Genomic DNA, 13193 nt, shown 5'->3' with positions numbered 1-13193 from the left:
AAGCTATTAAAGAAAAATTGGGTGAAGAAGACATGAAGATACCTTGACCCGGGTCATTTTGAAGATATTGAAGAACTTTTAAGCTGTTGAAAAATGAGTAGTTGTGGGTTTTTGCATGTATTGGCTAAGGGTTAGAACAACAAAAGAGAGATCCGGTCGAGTGTGGGTTAGATAGTTCAACTTCCCAACAAGATGTCTTTACAAAGTGGGGTCAGAAAGAAGTTGACCTAAAGAAGCTGTGATTTTTGAAGAAGGATCCAGTGGTGAAGCAACTTTTGCTAAGTGTGAAACATCAAATTCATGGAGAAGATCTAAGGTATATTTCCTTTGACTGATTACCACTCCTTGTTGTTCTCTGATGATTTCCATTCCCAGAAAATAGTGTAAAGATCCAAGGTCCTTTATTTTGAATTCTGAATGAAGAAATCCTTTAAGCATGTCAATTTATGATGAATGATTGCCTGTAATTAGAATATCATCTACATAAACAGCAACAATAGTTGTATAACCCCCAAAATTCTTGAAAAATAAGGAATAATCATTGAGGGATGAAATGTATCCTTTAAAATTTAAAGCTCCAGCAAGCTTGGCATACCATTGCCTAGATGCTTGTTTTAAACCGTAAAGGGGTTTCCTTAGTTTGCAGATAAGATCAGTAAAAGTAGACTTTAGGCCAGGAGGAAATTTCATATACACTTATTCTCGCAAATCTCCATGCAAGAATGCATTGTTCACATCAAATTGTGATATAGGCCACCTTTTCTTAATAGCAACAGCAATTAAACATCTAATAGTAGTCATCTTAACTACAGGGGATAAAGTTTCATGATAATCAATCCCTGCTTCTTGTATGTCACCTCTGATGACCAGTCTAGATTTTAGCCTTTCCATAGTACCATCTGAATGATGCTTCACTTTATAAACCCACTTGCAAGGCAAAGCCTTCCTACCATTAAGAAGAGGGACAATGTCCCACGTGTGATTGCTTTTCAAAGCTTTTAATTCAACATCCATGGCCTTCCTCCATCCAACATCTAGATTAGCTTGATAAAAAATACTTGGTTCTTTGATATGAGAAACAGAATGAAGTAATTTTTGATTTGTAATTGACAAAACAGAAATTGGTAACACAATAGGATGACCAGGTGCTGTGAGACAGAAATCAGTGACATTGCTTAGGAAAATGTTGTTGCAATAATAATCCTTCAAACAAGAGGGTAGTTGTCCTTTGTTCATCCTAGCAGATTGTCTAGTGGCCATATTATGGGAAGGTGATAAGTTAGGAATTGAAGTAGGAGTAGGAGGGACTTGATCTTGAGATAAAATATTAGAAGGTATAGATGAGATAGGCGATTCTGAAGAAGTTGAAATATTGGGAGTGATGAGAGAATCTGGAGTGGGAGGAGAGATATCAGAAGGTGAAGTAGGTGGTTCTGTTTCTGGGATTGAATGATCCACTCTAGGTTCTGGAAAATCAGGAGATGAAGAACTAATGGGATGAAGAAAAATAGACTGATCAGTTGATAAGGAATCTGTGTTGAAAGGGAAAATGGTTTCATGAAATTGGACATCTCTAGAGACAAAAATAACCTTAGTCTTCAAATCAAGCAACTTATACCACTTTTGTCCATTAGGATATCCTAAGAATGCACAAGCTTTTGCTTCAGGTTTAAATTTTCCTCTGTTATGTGCCAAAGTAGAAGCATAGGCAAGACAACCAAAACACCTTAGAAATTCATAAGATGGTGCTTTACCATACAATTTCTCATATGGTGTCTTACCTTGAGGAGCTTTAGAAGGAATCCTGTTGATCTAAAATGTTGCAGTCATAATACATTCTCCCCAATAACCAGTAGGTACTCTTGACTGAAACAGTAATGCTCCTGCAATTTCAAGCTAGTGTCTATGCTTCCTCTCAACAATACCATTTTGTTGAGGGGTGGCCACACATGATGTTTGATGAATGATCCCATTAGATTGTAGAAAAACAGAACCAGCAACACTTTTTCCCAACTCCATGGCATTATCTGACCTTATAATTTTCACTTTAGTTTGGAATTGCCTTTCTACCATTTGTAGGAAATTTTGTAAAACAGAAAATGCATTTCCTTTGTTGCTCATTAGAAAAGTCCATGTCCCTCTACTATAGTCATCAACAATAGTTAGAAAATATCTAAAATTATTGTGAGTTGGTACTTTGTAGGGTCCCCAAGTATCCACATGAATCAAGTGAAAAATGGACTTAGTGGAAGATTGACTTAAAGAAAAGGGCAGTCTTGATTGTCACAAAAGCAATCAGAAATAGAAGGAGATAAAATAAAACTGATGTTTTTCATTGATGAAAAGGGCAAATGCCCCAGCCTGATATGCCAGTCTTACATCAGAACTTACATTAGCACTAATAGAAAGGAAACACCATCACTATGCTTTCTTAAAGAAACTGGTACTGGAATAGAAACAGAAACATCATGACTACTATCTTCTAATGTAAAACTAGGAACATTAACACTAGATAATGAAACAGATCCTGAGGCACTAGGCTTGAGTAGGTAGATGCCCTCACTTGCTTCACCAAAAACTTGTGGCCTCTTCATTAAAGGGCCCTACAACAGACATGCAAGAGAGGTGAATAAAAGAATAGATTTAAATTGATAGCAAAACCTATGAACAGACAATAGATTGCATTTGAAACTAGGAACATGTAGAACATTATTTAAGATGATATTAGGAAAGATAGCAACCTGTCCTATATGAGTGACACTGATTTTATGAGAATTTGGAAGATTTATATCTAAAGGCTTTTCTAGGAGTGACATGGCTAGAAAAACATCTTTGTTGTAACACATATGTTCTGATGCTCCCGAATCTATGATCCAAGAGTAGGAATTATAAACAGATAAGCATTTTCCAAAAAATTTATTGATAGTACCAGCCACAGCATTTGAGTTTATCTTTGAGTTTCCTCCCGATGTTCCTTCACCACCAAATTTGGTCTGCTTGATTGTCTGAACCACTTGTGCAAGTTGATCTTTGTTGAGATGCTTGCCTATGAAGTTCAGGTCCGGATTTTCATTTGTCATAGTTTCAAGGTCCTCACCTCCTATAACCCCATTTGCTTTGACTTGATTCTTAGTGAATTGAAAATCCTCAGGAAGCCCAATGAGCCTGTAACAGTCATCAACAACATATCATGTTTTCTTGCAATATGTGCAAGAGACATTTGGATTGTACTTGGATTTTCTCCACTTTGGAAGAATCCTCTGATTTCCATTCCTTTGATTAGCTTGTCCTGACCTTTGATTATTCATAGGGAACCTCTAATTTTGTCTTGGTCCTCTGTTTGTGTTGTTGTAGTTTTGACCAGTGACCATGAAGGATGAAGAATCAGTAGAGGAATGAGGATTGACATAAACCTCTCTCTGATTCTCATCCTGAAGAAGTAGAGAGTAAGCAACATTAATATTAGGATGAGGGTTCATCATTAATATGTTTCCTCTTGTTTGAGAATACACATCATTCAGCCCCATTAAAAATTGAATGAGTTTCTCATCTTCAAGAGACTTTCTCAGCTTGTCCTTATCTTCACAAATGCATACACAGTTGCATTTTACATCAGAGTTGAGAGATTCCAATTCATCCCATAACCTCTTCAGTGAAGTGAAATACGCTGCTATGTTTGAGTTTCCTTGCACCAAACTACTCAACTGTTTTTGCAAGTGGTATAGTTTAGCTCCATTAGATTGGCCAAATCTATGCTCAAGGCCGGTCCATAACTCCTTAGCAGATCTGGAGTAAATCACACTATTAGCCAGTTATTTTGAAAGTGAGTTAAGGAGCCAGGATGTGACCATGTCATTGCTCCTGCTCCAGAGGTGAAAGTCTGATGAGGTTGAATCTGGTGTAGTGTGAGCACCAGTGATGAATCCAACCTTATTTTTTGCTGAAAGTGCTATCAGCACAGTTCTTTTCCATCCCTGGTATCCTCTACCATCAAAGGGATTGTTCACCAAGGCCATTCATGGTGAATCTGATGAGTGAAGAAAGTATGGGTGATAAAGATCAATGGTTGACTGCTTAGTTTGTTCTATGGCTGTTTGAGTTGGTGGCAAAGTAGTGTTTCTTTCATTGTCACCCATGGTGAGAGTTATGAGTGAAGATGATGAAAATAGGATGAGAAGAGCAGGTGATATTAACCTTGCTCTGATACCATATAATATTTAATGAACCAGTAAATTTGAGATATTTCTTGTGTATTTCATCATGGAAAGTACCCCTATATATACAAGCCTATGTATTTAAAACAAATAAAGAAAGCAATTAATCCCATACATATTTGTCTGTCTTCTATTGACTAATTCTCTAACAAGCTTTTATTCTTTGTACTGATGGGATTTTCTGATTTTGTACAGGTGTGCACAGGTGTCATTTTCACCAAGCTGTATGGCCAGATTTGGGTCAGATCTGTCCACAGCTTTGTTGGGCTCAGATTCATCTTGAATTTGTACACGGGCTGCTCCTTTGTCCAAATGCTTAAATTGAGCCCGAGTTGAAGAAGCCCAATGTGGATAAATGAGATTTGCATCTGATGACCTTTTTGCATTTGATAACCCTTCTTTGTAATCAGAACACTCTTTGTCTTTGTTAGTATCGAATCCCTTTTTCTCTTCTGTTGTGTTCTTCAACTCAAACTTTTGTGTCAAATTCTCAAGATTCCGGAACAGCTACTCGTACATTTGAGAGTTAAAAAAAAACAGTATGTGTATTATTTGTTCCTCTTTTTCCCTTTTGGGAAACATAAATGAAATTCGCCTTAAAAAAATAGTAAAAATAAAAAAAGGAATATCTTCAAAATTTATTATATTCTACTCCTATTTGACTTTGATGTAGAAAATGCAGTAATAATTAGGAGGAAAATCAACTATCCATTCATGTATTTTTTTTATTTAAGTTATACGTGATGACACATAATGAATTTCTTACATCATAGTGTTATTTAACATACTTATTATAACTGGTTACTTACCACAGGGGCGGAGCCACATAGGGCCTAGGGGTTCATCCTTCAGCGAAAAAAATACTATTTATATATGGTTAAAATTATTTTTATGTATATATATATTAGATGTTGAACTCCCTTTGGCTTCTTCTTATGTTTACTTTTTTATATTTTGAATCTTCTTAGTAAAAATTCTGGCTCCACCACTGACTTACCATATATTAAAAATTATCAATCAATACTATTGTTAAATAAAATTAGCTTAATTACTTTTAGATGACCTAATTGTGTAAATACTTTCTTAAAAATCTTGTTGTTTTTTGCAAAAAAAATCATCTAATTGAGGGAGGAGAAAATAATAATAAAGGACAAAAAGAAGAGTTATTTAAGAAAAGTTCTTTTTCTTTTAGTCACAATCTCACTCTCCATTCTCCTCTGTCTCTGAGGAGATATCATAGATGTGAACAAACAGTACAAGATTCCTTCAAGAAAAAGGAAAGAAAAGAAAAAAACAAGGACCAAGAAGAAAAAAAATCAAATGAAAAAAATGAATAATTAGGAGAATTATCCAACAACCAAAACTCACATATGATGCATAGTGCAATCTTTTCTAAATTCCCCATGCTTTCTTCCCCTTTTCACCCCAATACCTCCCATTTTCTCCATAGCATCAGCAAAAGCCTTAAAAAACTTATGTTTATCCTTTGCCAAATCTTGCACCAAAGACTTAGTCCTATGGTCCAATGACAAAGCTTGATCAGAAGCCAACAATCCCAACTTAGCCTCCAAATTGCCATAATAAGCATTGTCAAATGAGAAAGGTGTTGTCACATCAAAGGGTGCTACAATATCAATATTGCCACCAAATTGTGGACATGACATTTTGAGGGCCTTGAAGAGCCTAGGATCCATGTTAGGGTCAGGTTTTTTGGTCCCTTTGTAGTTATAGAGTCTGTTAACAAATTGTTTGCAATGTGCAAAACCAATAGTGTGTGCACCAGATAGGACCACAAGGTCCTCTTGGTTAAGTCCTTTAGAGGAAAAAAGTTTCAAAAGTTGATCCACTGTTGAGTTTGATTGAGGAAGATTTGAGTGCACCCGTGATGCCTTTGATATCTTTCCATCCCATCTTCCTTTCTTCACTTGATAATATGGTCCTCCAACCTATTCAAGGCAATTATCACATATTTATACAATTAGATCACTTATGAAATAATTACCTACATGTCTTACGATAAACTTTAACTAATAAAGCGGTAGAAATGATAACTAACATGGTATAACATATTGAATTATAATAAAGAAAATTTTACATAATCAATGTACATAACTTAAATTAGTGTGAAATAAGTATAACTTACATTATCAGTGTGATTTTACCTACTAAATAACACCGTATTTACTATCTATAATAAATTGTAATTAGTTTATGAGTAACTTGATAGTATAAAAGTATGTATAGAACTCTGTAATTTTCCAATTTCATGAAATAAAGTTCCTAAAATTCCATTCTCATTTCACGTGTGCCATAAAATATTAGCTAGTACTACTACTTAGTACATTCTTTTTCTTTCTCGAGTTCGTCTATTGTTTTTTCCGCTCATCAGTAGTCAATGTGGAGCAAAAGGTGACAACAGTTGGGACAATTGGCCATTCTAAACCATCTGCCCCTTCTTCAAACATCCAGTGTGAAGAAAGACAAGTCAAAGACTTGTTAATTATCCCAAGATTTCATTTGGAGCCCATGGAATAACATTAACAAAATGTAGCTCACATGTATTTCAATAATATCTATTTAGTCAGGTCCTTGCTAGCAAATGAACCATGTTTATTGCAATTTGGTACCGTGGAGAAAAGCCAATCTTCTGAAACCACATATATATAGATGACTACTGGAGTAATTGACAAAAGATAAATATATGACCTTTGTCTTGTTTCTCAGGTCATGCCAAAACTTGGGCAGCTATTTTCAGCTTTTATGTGGAAAAAAAAAAAAAGCACGGCACGATTTTGGACTATTTGCCTCTACATATTAAACATTCAAGAACCGTTTGATTCTCTCTTAAATAAAATCATTTGGAAAGAGGGGATAAGGCATCTTGATAGCATCTAGTATTAGATTTTATGAGGAGGAGACAATTTCGATGAAAAAAGAAAGAAGACCAAATGGCTCTTTCCTTTTTATCCCGACTTATTTTGTGGGGCCGTACGTTGTCCAAATTAAGTACAACAGGAAGGCAATAGTGCCTACTCCTAGGCATTATTCAAACGAAAATAGGAAATTAAGAACTGTACATCAGTAGGAGAATAAAGTAAAACTACATATCAATTTTGACCAACTGAGATCATTTAATTATTGAGGAATAATTGAAGACATACATGTATTTCCATCGAGATTTTTTCTAACTTTAAATAAGAGGTAAAAACTTGTTATTACAATAAGGACTCATCTATAGCTTCTTTATGACTATCATAAAAGTGGGAATATAAGCTCACAATTTATCTTGAAAAGTAATGAACTTATGAGGTATTCAACCTAAACATCTGAACCATGGATTTTCTTATATGAATTTAGGTTACAAACTTTCGAGTTTTTATCTGTTACTTTTCCTTTTTAATTATAACATATGAGGGCCATGATTTTCCATGATAATGCAGCTTAAAAAAAAAAAAAACCACAGTACCATTTAAACTATACTCCTAGTAGACTAACTTGTGTAGTAATTTGAATTAGTACTTACAAAGTGGACAAAATCTCTGGTAGCAATGGCAAGAATGTCTGCACAGGAAACAACACCAGGACACTTGCTTTCCACCACAGCTTTGGCTTTGTATATGCCTGCAAATGCCTCCTTAGCTAAATCCTTGTTATCTTCTGCATCTTTCTCTGCCAATTCTTTGCTTCCTGCTTTACTTGATATCAATATTGAACCATCACACCCCTGCATCAAAAGGATGAAAGTTAACGAGAACAATAAATTCACAAGCCAAAATGCAGGACATATAGAAGTCAAGGTGATTCAACACCCACTATATATTAAAATATAATTTGAATATTGTATATACAATGTAATTTTCGACAAACCCTTTTCAGTACCCTAGTTTCACCAGTGGACTCGGCAGAACTCGATAGCTTTAGCTCAGACTCTGTATATATGTTAAGAAATTTATTAAATATGTACAAATTTTAAATTTCAAACCGACTAACTCAAATGGCTAGTGGTTTAATGGCATCCTGAACCCTTAAAGTTTAAATTATGAATCCACCTCCGTAGGTATCAAATAATTCTGTCCATTAAGACTTTGTACAAATAGAAGGAATTCAATACTTACAGCATTTCTTAACCTCGCTAGCCTCGTATATAATTCAAATTATGGTGAAAAAAGCTTCTAGTAAATTGTGACTTACTTCAACAAAGCAATCATGGAAGAAGAGGCGAATGGTGGCAGGGCCAGAAGCAGGGGATTCTTTGAACATGTTGGAGGTTACTGAGCCAACCAGAGATTCAATTTGAGGGCAAGATTTCGCATAGTAATTAACAGAGAGTTGTCGAGGCGCCCGCCTGAGGGTGGCATTGATCGGTGGGGATTTTGGCAAGGAATTGGAGAAGGGTAAATTGAGGAAGAAGAAGAAACAGTGGAACATAAAAATGGTGGCAGAAGAAGTAGAGAAAGAAGACATGGTTATTGGTTTCGTTTAGTGGCTAAGACAAAATAAGAAACAGTGAGAGTAGTAGTATATAGGAAAAATCGAAAGGTGACTGCTATAGACAGACAAGAAGTAGTCATGTTCCAAAGAGAATCATGGACCCGTGAGGGGATGCTCAATATAAATATTGGAATACATAAGTAATAAATATGATAGCAGACAGAAAAACATCAGGTGAATACTTCTTAGCCATTTTCTATCTTCTTTTTTTTTTTTTTTCCTATTTCGTTACGGTAGTTGTGAGTCTTGTGACCAATGATCATCGTAGAATAATTTATAGCCATTATTCTAACACGTAAATATTTATTTAGAAAATTAATTTCAATCATTTTATTCAAATCGTGTAACTATTTATTTATAAAATCAGTTTAAGCACATGATACGTATGAATTACTTTCATCAGGTAAATAAAACAAACTCATAATTCTCTAACAAGGGTAGTTAGTTTCAAGTATTTCATCGGGACTACATGAGCAATTTCTCTGAATTTGTTGTTGCTCCTTTTTTTCTTATTACATCAGGAGAGGGGAAGGAGAAAGGAATTGCTATGCTATGGACGCCATTTAAGCTCTCCCCCTCATGAACTGTGAGCTAGCCCTCAATCGCGTTTATAACTGCATTGGTAGTATATCTACAACTCTTTCATTCACTTGACTGTTTTAACTTCTTACGTATATAGTACTATTACTTCTTTTTTTTTTTTTTGGGTGTGGGGGTTGGGGGGGTGGGGGACCAAATGGATGCAACCGTCTGTTACCGTTAGATTGCTAGTGCTCTTATAGATGACCAAAGTTATGTCGTACACTTAAGAGAATCTTATGTTAGAATCTGGATAAGTAAAAAAGTTAGGAGAGTAAGTAAAAGGTGAAAGATGAGTGGAACAGTGACTAAGCTATGGGTCATAAACACAAAATTTAACTGATCTGCTTTCCAAAGTACAGCAAAGAAACTAAGAAAGGCGAAAAGTAAAAGGTAGGTGTCCGGTACTATTCAAATGAAACATGGAGAAATTCTAATGATATGTCCATGTGGACTAGTAACTTTTCTCATTTTCTCTGTTCCATTATGCCTTCACCATTTCATTTTTATAGTAATAAATACTCAACCAAAACCATAAAGAAGAGGTAGACAAAAACAAAAACTAAAGCTAAAGCAACTTGTATTTCAAGCAAAGAAGCAGTTAAGCTCATGATTGTCCCTTTCTTTTCACGAGTCAATTCCACAAATTCCATGGTCATTGAACTTCTAGGAAAGTCTCCATAAAATAACTTTTGATTTTTTTTTGGACAATAAGGTCATCAAATTATGTCCATGAATATTTCTATTTTATTTTCAAAATGTGAAATATTAATTCGAATAAAAATTTCAGAATATTCCAAAATTATATCTCAGTGGACAATAAGAGGATACAGTTGAATGGTAATGGAACTGAGCACAAAGTTTAACTATAGGTTTTTTAACTGATTGTAAATTATTTTAAAATTTTCAGTAATAAAAGAAAATATTTAGTATTTTTATTTTCTTGAAGGTGAACTTGTAATATTTTGATTTTATTTAAGTTTTATACATAGGTGGATTACAATTAATTTAAACATTTTATATTTAGAAAGCATGTATACAACTAATTGTAAAAGTTTTTTCATTGTTGCGACGTCGTTATCTAACACGATTTTTTTCTTGAGAAAATTTATCCAAATATTCTACCAATAAACCAATCTCATTCTAATTCTCTCTCTCTCTCTCTCTCTCTCTCTCTCTATATATATATATATATATATATATATATATATATATATATATATAAAAACCGAAAATAATAATTACATGCATCATGGATTTATATAACGTCTCATGTGTTTCAATTATGTCCAAGCACCTCTATTCAGTAAAATATTTAACTTCCGACTTTGAACAATAGAAAAATATCAAAATAGTTCAAAAGATGTTGATATAACAAAGAAAATCAACTTATAGCATACTTAAAGTTTGAACGATTATAGTATTTTATTCATATAGCTTGAAATATTATTTGAATATTTCTATTTTATTATTAAAACTTGAACAAGAATTTTGGAGTTTCTAAAAATTGTGCCTAGGTAATGGATTTTATAATTTATATATGGGTTAAAGGTTTTATGTCTAAAAATGGGTTAATTTACTTTATTGGAAAACAAGAACATAGTTTGATGACCTTATTGTCTAAAAAAATTCAAAAGTTACTTTAGTAGAACTTTTCTATAAGTTCATGGGAAATCAACCGAGACCCCGTTAGTAGCGGCGAGCGAGAGCGGATTGGGGGTTTGAAGAAAAACAAAGACGAAGCTTCGTTCCTCTCCTTTTAGGCGACCATTTGAAGAATTAACTCTTCTTTTCACTACATAATAGGTCAAAAAGTAATGAGCCTTGGAAACGTTTTTTTTTTTTTGGCTGGGGGGTGTTTGATTTAGTGATATTGTTATGAGAGAGCTGATTTTTGTTTTATGTTGTTTTACAACAAAACATGTGTGTTTGTAATGGACCCAATACCGTGTAGATTATGCAAATTGTGTATACTAATTAAGAAGCGGCAATGAGGAAATTCCATTTTCTTCGCAACAAAATGAATCACCTAAGAGTATGATCTAAACATCAATGAAGTAGGCGAAAGTCATGAGAAATAAGGGTTCAAATCACAATTGAAACAAAAACGCTAGCTGATTTCTTTCAATTTCTCTTGATGAGTAGAGATATCCGGTAATACCCAGTGGAGTAGCTCTATTTTTATAAGAAACTATTCATGAGAAAATGAATTCCATTCCAAACCACACCTAAAGAAGAATTCTCGAAAGACCTTTATGTGGCTCAGAGCACTTAAATGCCTTAAATGCAGAGCATGTGCAAGTGCAATAACGGACCCAAGTCAGCAAGCAAGTCACAAAAGATGCACTTTTTACATTTTGTATTTAAAATTCAGTCATCCCTTTGTTGATATCACTGGCTATCTACTACAAATGAGCTCAGTAAAAGCTGTGGACCATGCAATTCAGGCTTCACATCTCTCATGCCAAGCTTTAATGGAGAAAGAACAAACCCCATTTTGTGGCCCTGAAAAAGGAGAATTTCTAAAACGTCCATCCCGAGTATAAGGTTTTTGTTTCCAAGTGAGAAACCACTTTGTGAGAGTACATAAATTCAAACTTTCATGTTGTCATGATCATTCCACTCTGCCTATCCATTTGTCCACGAGTTGAAATCCCATGACGGTTTAAAAAATGGGGTAAAATAGAGAAAATTCTAGCTTCAAGTAGCTCAAACATTTGAGCCACTTTAGTACAAACCAAAAGGACCGGAGTTATTCAATGTTGATCAATCTTGTTATAACTTAATATTCATAAAGTTTTGTATCGAACTTCAAACCCTCTGAATTGGTCACAAGATAACTGTAGAATTACACAGCCGTGGAGATGAGAGAAGGTTGAGTATTATTGATAAATTGATCATGTACAATTAGCTCTATTTATATACATAGTAATTGTAGAGTCCTAAGTAGTAAACAACTAGGAAATACAGAAATACACTCCTAATATGTATACAACTGCATGTACACTTAAGCTAGGAAAACCTATTGTAAGTCAACTAGGTTATCTCATAGATGGAAGACTTCATATCCATGCATGAGTCTTCTATCTCACAACACTTCCCCTCAAGCTTGTGAGGTGGTGGTATGCACACTCCTAGCTTGCTTCTGAATCTTGTGAACTCCTGCTTTGTCAATGCCTTAGTGTGAATATCTGCCAGTTGATCTTTAGTTCTCACAAAGTGTGTCACAAGCTGTCCTCTAGCTACCTTCTCCCTTACAAAGTGATAATCCATTTCCACATGTTTAGTTCTAGCATGTAAAACTGGATTTACTGTCATGTATAATGCACTGATGTTGTCACAAAATAGTGTTGGTGCTGATTTCAAGTACACTCCTATATCATTAAGAATGTATATTATCCAAGTCATTTCAGCTGCTGTTGAGGCCAGTGCTCTATATTCTGCTTCAGCACTGGACCTTGACACTGTATGCTGCTTTCTAGAGGCCCAAGAGATGCAATTTGCACCTAGATATATTGAGTAACCTGTAGTTGACCTCCTTGTTATTGCACAACCTCCCCAATCTGCATCTGAGAATCCATACAATGTAAGTGATGATCTAGCTAGCAACCTCAGACCATAGTTTGATGTCCCTCTCACATATCTAAGAATCCTCTTTACAGCCTGAAAATGTTCAGTGTTTGGAGCCTGCATAAACTGGCTAACTAGATTAACTGCATGTGATATATCAGGCCTAGTTAGACACAGATATTGGAGACTTCCTACATTATACAATGGTGCATCAACTGTGTTTCCTGTTGCTAGTTGTAGACCATGTTTTTGTGCCAAAGGTGTGCCAACTGGTTTTGCAAGTGCCATATTAGTCTTCTTCAGCAATTCTGCAGCATACTTTCCTTGACTCAGATGGAT

The 13193-nt window shown here is 34.8% G+C and overlaps 1 protein-coding gene across 1 annotated transcript; it reads right to left on the bottom strand.

Annotated features, from left to right (window-relative positions):
* Positions 1 to 5377: 5377 nt before the first annotated feature.
* Positions 5378 to 9066, bottom strand: LOC132623849 (peroxidase 19). The gene is made up of 3 exons (XM_060338660.1): positions 8406 to 9066; positions 7738 to 7938; positions 5378 to 6160 (listed from the first exon to the last, which is right to left on the bottom strand). The coding sequence occupies exons 1-3, from the start codon at positions 8676 to 8678 to the stop codon at positions 5579 to 5581; spliced, it is 1056 nt and encodes a 351-aa protein (XP_060194643.1). The 5' UTR covers positions 8679 to 9066; the 3' UTR covers positions 5378 to 5578.
* Between the last annotated feature and the right edge of the window lie 4127 nt (positions 9067 to 13193).

This window comes from Lycium barbarum, chromosome 12 (genome assembly GCF_019175385.1).
Source record: "Lycium barbarum isolate Lr01 chromosome 12, ASM1917538v2, whole genome shotgun sequence".
Taxonomy (NCBI): Eukaryota; Viridiplantae; Streptophyta; class Magnoliopsida; order Solanales; family Solanaceae; genus Lycium; species Lycium barbarum.
Note: the sequence above shows the minus strand (reverse complement) of the source record. Positions and strands in the feature narration are given on the sequence as shown.